This window comes from Canis lupus, chromosome 22, assembly GCF_048164855.1.
Source record: "Canis lupus baileyi chromosome 22, mCanLup2.hap1, whole genome shotgun sequence".
Taxonomy (NCBI): domain Eukaryota; kingdom Metazoa; phylum Chordata; class Mammalia; order Carnivora; family Canidae; genus Canis; species Canis lupus.
Genome location: NC_132859.1, coordinates 49,243,649 through 49,258,244, shown reverse-complemented (window position 1 = coordinate 49,258,244; position 14,596 = coordinate 49,243,649). Strand labels below are relative to the sequence as shown.

The 14,596-nt window shown below is 34.3% G+C and overlaps 1 protein-coding gene across 45 annotated transcripts in view; it reads left to right on the top strand.

The window, feature by feature from the left end:
- The window catches only part of CLASP2 (cytoplasmic linker associated protein 2), a 177,324-nt gene that overhangs the window by 117,278 nt on the left and 45,450 nt on the right, over nucleotides 1-14,596 (top strand). For 16 of the 45 annotated variants that reach the window (XM_072793516.1, XM_072793514.1, XM_072793515.1 and 13 more), the window contains 5 exons: nucleotides 2,516-2,578; nucleotides 3,543-3,649; nucleotides 5,499-5,522; nucleotides 6,941-7,185; nucleotides 8,562-8,625. In XM_072793516.1, the coding sequence (XP_072649617.1) occupies nucleotides 2,516-2,578; nucleotides 3,543-3,649; nucleotides 5,499-5,522; nucleotides 6,941-7,185; nucleotides 8,562-8,625 (503 nt within the window). The remainder of the gene's footprint in view (nucleotides 1-2,515; nucleotides 2,579-3,542; nucleotides 3,650-5,498; nucleotides 5,523-6,940; nucleotides 7,186-8,561; nucleotides 8,626-14,596) is intronic. The other 29 variants (XM_072793519.1, XM_072793528.1, XM_072793527.1 and 26 more) reach the window with 3 other exon arrangements.

Sequence of the window (14,596 nt, the reverse complement as noted above, 5' to 3'; positions counted from 1 at the left end):
CAGGGATATCCTCAGCCGTTGTTGTTCCTGTTCCAGTCCCAGGTCCCAGAGTTCCCTTTCAGTACTTTGCAAGAGATGTTTTTAGTTTATATACAATAATCATACACAATATTTTAGTTCATATATGTATAGACTATATGCATACACATAAACATACATGTAGGTGTACATGGTATATCTCCATGTATATGTGTTTTAAAAATGAAATAAATCCTACATTTGTATAAAGCATGTCATCTTGAAGGATTGAAGGAAGGTGGAGTATGTGGTAGTTTAAAAGCATACGTTCTAGGGTCAGATGGCCTGGGTCCTGTAACTTCTGTACCTGAGTTTCCTCATCTATAAAACTAGGATAATAATAGTACGTACTTGTTAGGATTGTTTGTGAAGAAGCTATAATGAGAGAATCATGAAACAAATCCCCCGCAGTGGGCACATAGTGAACGCTTGGTCATTATAATCATCGTCCAGGCCACCACTACTGCTTCTCCACCTTTCCCCTGAAGCTCTAACTGCTTGCCTAGAAGTAGTTTTCTTCTACTTTAGTGGCAAGGGTCTTAGGTATTTTTAGTGGTATAATATCTGCATCTGTGTAATGATAATGCTGCTGAATTGTTTAAAAAAAAAAAAAAAGAGATATCAAGAGGAGACCAAAATGTTTTTCTGTACCTTTTAAACATGTGCAGTAGTCAGAGATTAATGAAATTTATAATCAGCTATTAATCGCTTAAAAAACATTGTTAATATGCCTGTTTTTAAAGAGAGAAATAGTGGCTAGCCATTCATTTTCTAGATTCATCTCAAAGCCTCCTTTTGATAATTTAAATCACTTAAATTTTTATTATTAAGGGAAGCTGTTTTCCTGATTCTAATGAAACATTCTACTATAGTTAAAGAAGATTATATCTTTTAATCATATAGTTTTAGAAGAATTGATTTTTATAGTCATTTTATTCATATATGGATACTGCATAATAAAGGTTGCAGATTAGCCCTGTTTATTACACAGGGGTAAGGGCGGGGTAGCATTCTCGAAGATCGGCTTATCCTTTCCACTCTCATTGTTTGCTGTGTTTGCCTGCATCCTGCTATCCTTAATGTGTTTATTTGGTGAATTCTTTTTTTACCTGACTTGACTATCACCATTCAGCAGATGAGCCCCAAAGTTTGCCATGCCCTCAGTTGTTGTACAAGGCCAATGTACTTGTGAAATAGCACAAGTACAGTGCTCTTTCTAAAGCATCAGAAAAAAAGCAGAGCTGAGCAAAGCCGAACTTCTCTGGATCTTGTACCCTACTTTATGTTTATTTCTGGAGGCAGGTTTCAAAAAATACTCTTGTGTTATTACAAGCATGTGAGTGGTACCTCTTACCTCTTACCTGGATTGGTTCCAGAAAATTTTTTTTAAAATTTTCATTCATTAGGCATTTCCATATTGGTTCTACTCTCAACCATTTCAAAACTTATTTCTGCCAGGTAAAATTAAAACTATATATCAGTATTTTTATTCACAATACCAGTCACCTTTCAGGATTAATTAAACCTTTTGTGTAGTATTCTTTCTGTTTAACCCTTTCAATCTTTTTGATCTTTTTTTTGCGTTCATTAAGGTCGTGTAATAAAAGTATTTTAACTGTTCTAATTAATATATCTAAATAAGAGTAATCTATTTCATTAAATATTAAAATGAGTCTTTCCTAGCTTATTTGTTTCGGTATATAAGAAGAAAACTGACTTTGTGGTGTTAGGAAAATCAGGATTTTAAGATACAAAATTTGAGATACTCTAAAATTAGATTCAGAGAGACATGTCATAAATGGAGACGTCACATTTCTAGGTCTTGATTAGATTATTAATGCTCCCTTTTTTGTGTTCAAATGTTCTTTGATATTTAAAGAACCTTTTACTGAATGCAGAACTTACTTACATTCTATGAACCATTATAGAAAATGTTTAGGTTAATGTAAATGAGATATATTATCTTTTGAACAATGTGAAGATGGTACATATACTGTTTAAGAGCAAAGACCATGAAAGAGGACAGATACTTAGGTGTTTAACTTACTAATTTATGGCTTTGATCACATTAATTAACTTCTCTCTATGCTTGAATTTACCCACCTATAAATGGAATAGTAATACCTGCCTCATTGGGTTCAAGGTTAAAGGAGATAGGATTATTATTGATTACTAATTACCATAGTGGTTTTTTTTTTTTAACTACAATGTTCATTTTTTTGTTTCATGCTTGTATTTTTGACATTTCCTTCCATTTGAATACTTGCTTTTTTTGTCTCCTGTGGGCTTATGTCTGTCCCCTTAGGTGTAAGATCTTTTGTGTGTCAAGGATGATATTACAGTGCTAGTGTTCAGTTGCCTTACTGGCAGTATTCTGATCCTTAACTATTACTAGTAATACCAGTGTTGACTAACTCTCCTTTGCCTGACTATAGTGCTGCCACTATTCCTTGTTTCTGTGGTAATAGATGAGGTTTGTATGGTCCTGTTATTCCAGCCTCCAGACACCATTCCAGATCTACTGGTGCCCTCTACGCCCCCGATGTATACGGGGCCTCAGGTGAAGGATGAGTACATTTTCACTATCATCTGTACATTCATCTCAGATTTTTGTCCTTTTCAGTTTTCATTGAATTGTATATTCATGTTTTTAATTTGTTGGATAATAAGTCATTTGTAATTTTTTTTAATTTTCTCCCAAGTAACTTTATCCCCTTACACTACCTTATTTGGGCATTTTTCCTCACTGGCAGATGACATTTTTTGTATGTATGTAATCTAAGTTATGTCATTTTTAAACATGGAATTGTTTTATGTTCTCAATTATGTACTTCATCTTTGTACATGTTTTGGGGAAAAAAAAAAAAACCAAAATGGTGGATGAAGTGTTTTAATTGTAAATTATGGTGTAGAAAGTAGTTGAGGGGGAGAATCCAACTCTAGTTTGTCTTTACATACCTCAGAATGTTGGGCACACAGTAGGTGCTTAACAAATATCAAATGACATGTCTTGGTTATAGACTGAAATCAACCTGTCTTGATGGAGAAGAAATAATAATTGGAAGGTTTTTTTCCCTTGTTAAACTAGTGTGGCTTTATTGAGGTCCCTAATCATTATTGGTTTGAGGTTTGATCTTTGTTCGGACTACTCTGTGGCTCACCTGTATGGATGAGATTTGCCTGATTGATAGAGCTGGATTAATCACAAGGGCTATAGATTCACAAGCCCTTAGCCAGCCATTCTTTCTTCTATCTTTTGGTCATAAATGTATCATAGCTACTATTCTTTAAATTAATTTTCCACACACTTGTCAGTAATTTTAATTGCCTTTACCATTTTTGTTTTTGTTTTTGTTTTTTAACCAAAAACCAAATGTACACAGAAAATACAGAATTGCTTTTAAAATGCTTTGCTCCATTGGTTTTTTTTTTTTTTTCTCCCCTTAAGGATCTTAAAATTTCCAATGTGATGCTGTTATATTTATGACTCTCTCAAAGCTGTTTTCCTCCCTCTGATGAATTAGGTCCTGGGTTTGGGATCAGCCAGTCAAGCCGTCTGTCATCTTCTGTCAGTGCCATGCGAGTCCTGAACACAGGTTCTGATGTGGAGGAGGCTGTAGCAGATGCCTTGGTACTCTTCTCCATTTCCTTATTATTAGATGTTCCAATTATGAAACTAAAGTATGGGTAAGCCAGCCCACCAGTGTGGCAAAGGACATGGGAAAATGCTTGTGGATTATCTAGGAAGATCACATGTGGGTAATGTAAAAAGCAGAGCAGTATAATCAATTCTTGATCTTTAGAATATTTCTTGGAAAAAAAAATAATAAAAAAATAAAATAAAATATTTCTTGGCCAGAAATTTAAGCCAAGGCCAAAAGTAATTGATGGCATGTCAAGAAAATAAATACTGAGGTCATAAATATGATGGTGTGTTTTATGCACTGCAGTACTCTGAGAATAAGGGTATATTAGTACATAAATATTTATTCTACAAGCATATATCTCAGAGCTTGCTTAACTTTGAGTATTTAGAGACTGTTTTAGTCTGGGATAGGATTTTGTTTAGTCTTACTTATGTTTTCTGAGCTAAGAGAAAGTATAACTTCAAGATGTGATAATTAAGATATCTTCCTGGCTCTTTATACTTGACACAATAGATCGTGAGGTTTAAAAACGTTATCTCCAGATCCATGATAGTTTGTCAGAAGAGTGCTGCACATGTATCACTGTTGTTTTTCTCACTTAAAATTTTGAAGGAAGTGTCATTTAAACAGCGACTGGAATTGGCTTTTGCCAATTTCCCAAGTCAATTCAGTATGACACTTTCTCTTTCAAATTATATTAATCCAATGTTTGGGAAGCATTTACTCACTTTCTTACAAAGAACTTATAAAAAGCCTCATCTTTGTTTTGAAATTAAAAATACATTATGTTTTTTAAGACTTTATATCACATCTTAACCAGTGTTGATATGATACAATTTATGCCGTATATATTTGAAAAATAAGTTTTGAAAAAGTCATTGGTCACAGCTGTAATATGATAAATGTAATAACATATGTAGTTCTGCTCTAGCAGTCTATATGCACTGAATTTTTCCCTTTACCTCAGCCATTTGGTTAATTTTTTTTACAAATAATACAACTAAGTAGGAACTTTGTTCTCTTGAGCATGGAGATAGAGTGATCACCTCTTGTTCTGATGATCTGACATCAGTCAAATGCTTTTAATTTACTCTTTTCATCACTATTTCTCAAATCATGTTTTCTAGTTTCTTTTTAAATGGAAGATTTATCGGTTAAATTATGCTCACATAAATTTTATGAAGTGAATGGGTTATTCTTGAACTACTATAATAAATGCTAAGTTAAGATGTATTTGAATTATATAAGGAATATTTAACGACCACCACCAGGGCTAAAAGTTGAATCCCAATAATTTGATTCTGTCTACTTCTATTATTTGCATAGCATAAATATTCCAATTATAACTATTAATTTCTAGGAAAAAACTCTCCAACTATTAAGCTTAATTTGCACCTTGGGAAAATCACAGAAACAAAGTTAACTTTGGAAATGACAAAAGGATTGAAATAGAAAATTTGAGGGGCATCTTAGTGGCTCAGTTGGTTCAGCATCCAACTCTTGACCTCAGCTCAGGTCTTGATCTCAAGAGTTGTAAATTCAGTCCCTGTGTTGGGCTCCACACTGGGCATGGAACCTATTTAAAAAAGAAAAGAAAAGAAAAGAAAATTTGAGTTTCTTTAGGAAAACTGGTTACAGGAATATTTTTGTAGCTCAGGACTACAGGTATTGGCAAGATTAAAGATCTAATCTGCTGATAAGCAGTTCTCATGTATCTATAAAAAAATTTAATGTTTCTGATTTTGGGCATTGTTTATACCTACTTCATTGTGCTGTTTAGCAAAATGTTCTTCATTATTTTCAATTTTCTCTTTAAAAATTTACTGCTCTCAGCTCTTAGGAGACATACGGACCAAGGTATAGACATTGCTGTTTTCTGACATCTTATGATACTGTAACTTTTTTTTCTTGCTTCATCAATTTAACAGATGATAGTCTCTAGAAAATATTCAAGTAAAAGTAGCTCAAGTGAAAGTAGCTTACTAGTTTCAAGAATCTCATTCTTTAATACATCCATTTTTCTGTATATATGATTATCAATAGGGAAATGCCACTTGAACAAACTGTCCTGTAGGGGTTCTTGTCCTTCCAGCTCGACTACTCCATACAAATGAAATGTTATCAGTCACACTGATGTCTATAACAAAACTGATTCTGGGCGGAAAAAAAAAACAAACCTGATTCTGGAGAACACAAGAAATACCACATTAGCACTTTCTAAATTAAGTTGGTATCTCTAAATCAGTGAAAGACATTTATTTAGTAATGGAAATGTCTTTATAAAGCTATTTTGACTTAAATTCAGGTTGATTTTTGTTTTTAGATTTTAGACTTCGGAGAATTTGTAGCCACTGGAATGGTTTTAAATTATTGTACTTATTAACATGTTTCATAGAAATGTCTTCACTGCTCATCAGCCTAAAATCAAATATTAGATTACATAAAGATGTATTTCCAGTTCTTCCAAAGAAATCACAAAATAAGCTATTTACCCTCTCTCATAATTTTTGTTATGCAAGGTATAATTGGCAGTTACCTATATTTAAATAATAAGCTTCAGATGTAAAGAAATCAAAGGAATCTAAATAGGCTTTCTTGCATTTATTGAAATAGACACATTGGGAAAAACTTGGGGGGCCCTCAAGAAGCTTGCCTCCTAAAAATAATAGTAAGCCAAACAGGTTCTCCTCATTTTTTGTCTGTTTTTCACTTCTCTAGGAAACATAGGGTTGGGTACAAAGGAAGAAAGTGTGCCAAGAGAAGTGGTAGCAGACGTAAAAGGAAGATTAGAGAAAAGAGAAGGTAGACAGGAAAAAATTGAGATCATACAGGAAAAAAAGTGTTTAATCCATTCTCATCCTTTAAAAAAGTAATACTCTTCTCACCAACTCAGATTTCCAGTAGTTTCTATTCATTTATACTCTAGTAGTTCTTGGTTTCCATGAAAAGGAAAAAGAAGAGGGAAAAAAACATAATTTGAGCACTTCCCACTTTAATATCCGTACTCTCATATAGTTTTGTTTCTTCTATATCCCATAGTTTAAAAATATTTCTACTAACTTCTAAAACATGTTTTCTGAAGCAAAACTAAATATAATAAAATCAATTATCAATTGATTGATACAACATTGATAATAATTTTATTATTACAGTGATTAGCCGCATGCTTGGTACTGATTTTAAAACAAACACCAGTCCTTTTGCGGTCAGTAGAAATTGTGAAATACCAGTGTATTCTTTTGGCTACTGCTAATGAGAGCCTTTATGTATGTCAGAAAAAACCTGCCCGAAGAAGATATGAATCCTACGGAATGCATTCAGATGATGACGCCAACAGCGATGCATCTAGTGCTTGCTCAGAACGCTCATATAGTTCTCGAAATGGTAGTATTCCTACGTATATGAGGCAGACGGAAGATGTGGCAGAGGTCCTCAATAGATGTGCTAGTTCCAACTGGTCAGAAAGGAAAGAAGGCCTCCTGGGTCTGCAGAACTTATTAAAAAATCAGAGAACACTAAGGTGAGTTGCATTGTCTTAAAATAATTGTCCTGTCAGGTTAGCACTTTCAACTCGATCCTGTTTTCATGACCCCTTAGAGATACTAGTATGGGAACAGACTTGTTTTAAATTCAAAAGATGATTAAAAAAGATAAATTCAAAAGATGGCATCAAAATATTTTCCCAAGCTTCAGGACCATCCATACTATCTGTACTAGAAATTTTTATTTAAAAGGAAGCTTTTTATCCACAAATACAAGTTCATGAAAAAAGTTCTTAATATTTAAAATTAGAAATAATAAAGTGTGCATACGATTAAAGCTGGCCAGTTTGTTAAAATTCATTCTGGATAAATTTTTCAGTGAGAGGAAAGAATATTTATGCTCATTTGAACATGAAGGTATATTCTTAGTGTTCACATAGTATGTGAATCTTAGCGTAATACCAAATGGAATTGGAGTGAATTTCTTTTAACAGAACTTTATTATGGTTTTTAGTTTGATTTGGTTAGGTTTCCTTTCCTAATGGCTTTTACTTCCTTTTCCCCCCTAAATTCTTTATTGTCTTTGTCTGTGTAATATTTTAAACATCTCTAGTCAACCACTTTAAGAACCTAGTTTCAGATAATTCGTAAAGTTTGAGTGTAGTGGAAAATTAGAGGGCTACTTCCTGACTTGATACCTGACATCAGGGTTAGAGTTGTTACCAATATATTTACTTTATGAAGTAGTAAAACTATTTAATTTAAAATAGATGTTCATCTGGGCACTGCCTAATATATTTTAATGTTTGCATATCATACTTCATGAATCATTGCAATAAATCATAATATTGTTCTTAACCCCATCAAGATTAGGTTAATATTAGGTTCAGTATATCGTTATCAGTGGCAAGGTGGTAGCCATAGCATAGAAAGATTTTAGCCTTCAGGTGACCAAATTTATGAAAACATCCTAGCATTTAAAGGGTAAGATTCATGTGCTGGGAATGTCATTTGTACAGTTTCCCTGGTCATGCTACATTAATGAAATACAATTGTAGTTCTTTTTATATAACTTTTAACTTTTAAAATAATGTGGGTTGCAACTGAATTTTTTTCTTAAGAAGCCTAAATACAGCTAAGGTTACTTTTAAATGGATTCTTCCTATAGCAAGATATTAATAAGCTACTTTCAAGGCACCTGTGTGGCTTAGTTGGTTAAGCATCTGACCTTGATTCAGGTCATGATCTCAGGGTTGTGGGATCAAGCCCTGCCCCCACATGGCCCCTTGGACTCCCCACTCAGGAGTCTGCCTCTCCCTCTGCCCCTCCCCCTGCTTGTGCTCTTTCTGTCTCTCTCAAATAAAAATAATCTTTTAAAGAAATATATTAATAAGCTACTTTATTATTTTGACAGTCGAGTTGAGCTGAAAAGATTATGTGAAATTTTCACAAGAATGTTTGCTGATCCTCATGGCAAGGTATGTTTTAGTATTTAAGATTATTTACTCCTATGAGATGTCATTTGTGGATTGTCAAAAAAAAAAAAAAAAAGCACTATAAGCCATTTTTGTTTTATTATTGCCCCAGAATGGTAATAATCTTTTCAAACATAATTGAAATTGTTTGATATCATACATAATTTAGAAATTGCTCTCTGGTAACCATTTAAGCTTCTCCAAAGAGAGATTATCTGAGACTATATATAAGCTGAGGGATATACTAACAAGCACCACTCATAGAAGGAATCAAACTGAATGTATTTGTATCACTAGAAACTTTTTACTGTTTATAAAGGAAAAAAATTGGGTAAATTGAAAAAATATCTTTTTGAGAACTTTTTATTGTTTTCTTCTTTTACAGTGTTAATGTAAATATATTCGTATCTTAAAAGAGCAATTGTGTAGAAAAGAATTGCCAGTAAATAACATAAAAATATTTGTTTATTTTTTAAGCAGCCATTGTTTGGTAGTAACATTAAAAAGGATTTTATCTATTGAAATAGTCCATAAAAATTTTCAAAACATTGTTTAATTTTTAATGTTGATTAAAACATACTTTATTTTTTAAGCAGTTAGGTATAACCTGCATCCATAACCGGGAAATTTTGTTTCACTTTGCAGTATAGTACTGTTGCAAAATGTATTTGGTTACTCTGTTTTCAGAAACGTGTCTGACAATGGTGAAATTTTATTGTCTTTTTTTTAGGTTACCAGTTGTCTGCATGAGAATTTCTAGCCTAAATGAGAGGGAGATGTGGAAGGGAAATTATAGAAAAATATTAATGAATTTCACCTTATTTTTTATTGTCTTCACTTTATTGTTGTACATATCATCCTCATTTCTTTCTGTTTTCAGTATTTTACTTACTTGCAACACTTACTTTAAAGATAAAATCCTACTTTAGATATAAACTAAAATCCAGCTAAAAATTATAAATTGCTTCTACTTTAAAAGTTTTCAAAGATTATCCTCTATTAGAAGGTATATTTATTTTATCCAAGAATGCAAAACTCTGTTAAAGATAAAGATTAAAAAACACTTGGTTAAGCAGTTTGTTTAAAGTTTATAACTTTCAGGGGTGCCTGGCTGGCTCAGTCAGTGGAGTGTACAACTCTTGGTCTCAGGGTCATGAGTTTCAAGCCCCCATACTGGGCCTACAAATTACCTAAAAGTAAATAAATAAACAAATGAAGTTTATGACTTTCAAACTGAACGTGTAGGTGACTATTTTATGCTTATGTTGCTACCACTAGTTATAGCTGTAAGGCTTGCTTTAATGCAAAAATGTCTATAAATCCTGAACAAATTAGCTGTTGATATATTTTCGTGCCAATATAAACCAAAGGACAAGACAGTTGTAATCTGGATAGACCTGTTTTACAAACAATATTTCAGTAATTATCTATACAACTTTAAAAAATAAAATTTTAAAACATCTTTAATAAGTGATATAATTCTTCTCTGCTGGAAGGTATAAAATGGAGGCTGGATTATTTCTTGAAGTCCCAGTTTACTTTCTGCTAGGAAAATAATACAGTTTAGTTGGATGTTAGAATTTATACAGTAATAAAGAGAAACACTTTTTAAAGAGTCTCTTGGAGATCAATAGGAAAGCTGAGTTTGACGTTGGGAAAGGAACTGAACTGAATATTTATACTTGTCTTCCCTTAATAGACATGGAGAACCATCTGCAGTCCTCCCTAGAATTCTCACAAAGGTGACTTTTTGGGTTTTTTTCATCAGGTTTCATAACTATATACAATTCTTACTGACCCATATGGTTTTGTTTGTTTAATTAGGTTTTTGGCTCTTTAGGTAGTTCATTGAAGACCATTGTAATGGGAGGATTTTTGTTAATTTGTTTTTGCTTGACCTTTGGTGATTGTCCATCAGAGGCTCTTCCAATAATGTAATTCATTAAGAATAAACTGGATACATCACCATACTGTGCTGAGTTTAAAATGTCAGGTTTAATTTGAGCTTTTGCATTATATCCTGATATTAAAATAGCAAATCCCTCCCATTTTTCAAATATATCTTTATAAAGTACCAACAGCTCCATCTTCAGGATCAAGCAACTGATTATAATACTCTACTTTCTTTCCAAATAAAGTCTTATTCTTTTTTTTTTTTTTTAATTTTTATTTATTCATGATAGTCACACAGAGAGAGTGAGAGAGAGAGGCAGAGACATAGGCAGAGGGAGAAACAGGCTCCACGCACCGGGAGCCCGACATGGGATTCGATCCCGGGTCTCCAGGATCGCGCCCTGGGCCAAAGGCAGGCGCCAAACCGCTGCGCCACCCAGGGATCCCTAAAGTCTTATTCTTTATCAGAAGTAGACCATTTTTCTGTAAAGGGCCAGAGTGTAAGTATTTGCAGCTTTGTGGGCCATAATGATCTCTGTCACCACTACTCTGCCATTATAGCACAAAGGCATCTATAAGTAGTATGTAAACACATGAATATGGCTGGGTTGCAACAAAACTTTATTTATGAACATTGAAATTTTAATTTTTTTGTAAATTCCCTTAAAAAAATTTTTAAACCATTTTTAGCTTGCAGACCATAGTTTGTTGATCCCTGTTTTCTATGCTCAATTCTGGGTTATTGACACTACAATAGAAACATGTTCAAAAACCTCTGCTGGTGGAGCTCGTGCCACTGGTTGACGGTTAGGATTCCTGAAGGGAAACAATGTACAGTCCCCTGGGTGAAATCAGCCCTGTGTATTCCTGTGTTTTCCTGCCATTCTCCATTACTGATTTTTGTCTAAATGCTCAATGCTGCCTTGTAATCCTCCTCCTCTCATTTATCTCCTCTGTTCTTCAAGGAGACCATGTCAAATAGTTTCTCTCCTCAAAACTGCAGCCTATTCACCTCCCAACCTTCATTATGCCCCAAGTGTATGTCCTGCCTTCTTAGCTTACCCAGAAGATAGAAGCCATCAAGCAAAAACTCCCATTTCCTGCCTCCAAACCAGCCATCTTAACAGTAGAAACCCATTCTTTCTACTTTCCCTCTTATTGAAATGGAGGGAAGCTTGAAGCTGTTGTTGGCCACACTATTCTATTGGGCATCATTTTTTGCTAATATGGTCTCATCTGCTTGGCCTCCATGAATTTCTCATAAGTTACATTTTGCTGGTTGACATTCCTTTTTGTTTTTCAACTTTGTTGTCAGTGATTTGATGTATCTTTTTCTGCCACTTTAAAGAACGTGATGTGTCTGTTGTTAATGTGCCTGTTGTGTCTCATCCAGTCTTCCTCACACTCTGTCTTCTTACAGCACCTATCTTTGTATTTTACGAAGTGTTGGTGTTGTATAGATTCTTGACCTAGGCTCTCTTCTTCCATTCTATACCTTATCTGAAGCTTAAGTTACTGCTTGCTGTAACCTAATGACTCCCAAAAATGTACTTCCAGCCCATATTTTTCTCTCGTACTTTCTAAGTCACCTGCATTATTGGTCATCATCAACCTCAAAACTACTCTTCCTCCTCTGTTGCTTTATTTCAGATGAAATCACCATTCCCTTACTGCTCAAGTGAAGATTTTGGGCATCATTCTGGAAACTTCACTTAATCCTAATTGATTCTACCTTGTGAATATCTCTCCATTCTCACTGCTAGTTGAACACATAGTGGTCTTTTGCCTGTTGCATCTCCTCTACACTGCATCCTTTAGCAATCTTTTTATAAAAGAGTAATTTTCTTTACCAGCTTTTAAAACCCTGTGGTGACTACTCATTGCCCTCAAGATAATGTCCAAACAAAGCCTATCATTTTGCTTGTCATTTCTTCCTCACTCTCACGCCAGCCTGAAGTATGTCCATGTCCTCAAAGGAGCCATACACTTTTCTCATAGCCTTGAAAAGTGCTATCAGGGACACTTCTTTGTCTTCCTCAAGCTTGGGTTAGCTCTCCACTACTAGTGAATTGTGGTCACTTATCAGTAACCTCAAATGTCTTGAAACCTCACAGGGCAGAAAATGTCCGAAGCCTTGCCCCTAGAATGGACCATAGTGTTTAGGAGGAGACAGACGTCTCATACCATGAGCTTAGTTAGGTGGATTTTTCTCATGAAATCAATATTTCAGTTTCTGTGTTAACACCTTCTGGATAATAGCCTGTTGCCATGATAACTGAAGGTTATTCTCACTTAATGCACAACATGATTGAGACTACCTACTGTCCTCAGCAGAAACAAGATACTTAGACAAACAGTGTGGGCAGTCCCATCCACTTTCATGAAGGATCTCCTTCTCCAGCCCACAGAATGTTCCCCTCTTACATATTTTAGAGTATCAGGCGAGCTCTAGTATATAGTGCAGACACCCAAAAAAGGAAGGGTAAGGAAAGAGCTCTTTCTAAATACCACTGAAATAGATACTGGATTTTTTTTCCTGGAACAAGATTGGCAAATGTAGTTTACAAGCTGAAATTATTTGATGCTTGTAACTTGATAACCTTTTTTAACTTCAGATACCAGTATGGAAATAAGTGATGAATGATGACATATGTATGACAATAATTTAGAACAGAAGCTGCAAATGTTTGATTTAATGCCTGTTAATATTTTTCTCGAGAGACAATACAACACAGTTCTAACAAGTATGGATAGTAGAGCTAGATTACTTGGGTTCAAAATCTACCTCCAACACTTATTAGCAGTGTGTGCCTTAGTTTCCTAATCTGTAAGATAGAGTTAATAGTAATACCCACCTCGTAAGGTTGTGAGGATGATTAAATGAGTTAATATTTGTAAAGCCCCAAGAATATACCAAGCATTACATAAGTTTTTGAAAACTAAATTTAAATGAGTTTGAAGAATTAAGGAGTTCAGGGAAGATTTTTATTTTGACTGTTCTAGAATCATTTTTTTTCCCTTAAATGTAAGAAGTGTCAGATGCCAGAAGTTACCTTATGTGTTCTGATGTTTGCCTCTAAAGTAACTGTTTGAAAAGAGCCACCTTCCCTGAGATGCATGCTTTGAATTGGCGTTTTCTGATCTGTATACGTCCTATGTCTTGAAGTCATACCATTGAACCTTGAAGAGCTAGGGTAGGAATTTAACCTATAGCAACTAATATAGGACACAGTTGTTGAGTGCCCAGGTCACATCTCATCTGGTCTCCCAAAGAGTGTTCTAGACAGCAGAGCTGCCTGCAGTCCTGCATATCTTATGTTGGGAAAATTCAACGTTGTGGTATAAATAGCTAGTTTTTCTTTCCAAACAACTGTAGTTGTTCTAAACCTTCACAGATATCACTTAACTTGTGAATGTATTGTTTCTGAAGAGGGGGGAAAAAAACTAGATGCTGTACTTTAGAAGTAAATGTTGGCACTGTTCAGAAATGGGGGCAGGTGTCTGTTAGTTATAGATTCTTTCTAGAAGTTGAGCCTCAGGATATTAGAGGTCTGGAAAAGAAGTTGGTTTTCTGGGTTTTGTTTTTAAATTTCTTTGGCAAGGAGGTGAGGGAAAAACACAAGAAAATCCCATGCTCTTCTCTCATACTATTCATTTAATACTTATTTTAAAAGCTATTTTGAGTTTACCATAAAACTTTGAAAAACATTTGTCACTTTTATTTTCTAAGTGTTTTTCTTCCATACAGGAACTTTGCATTGATGGCGACTAATTTGTGTGTTTTTCTTTTTTTTCTTTTTTTCCTTTTGCATGCTGTCCCCTGTGTTGGAACTCTCAATAGAGAGTAAGTTGGTTCAATATTTGTTGGAAACCTAACTTTACTGCATGACTGTGAAATTAACCCTTTTTCTCTGTTTTCTCTCCCGAAGAGTTCATGCAGTGTCGGACCCTTTGCAATCCACGAAATGCTATTTGCAATCATGCAAACTGTCATTCTGTTTGGAGATGTGCTTTTTAATCTACTAATTAATCTAATTTGATGATGTTCTTCTGTTTTCTATTTGATGACTGGCACACCTAA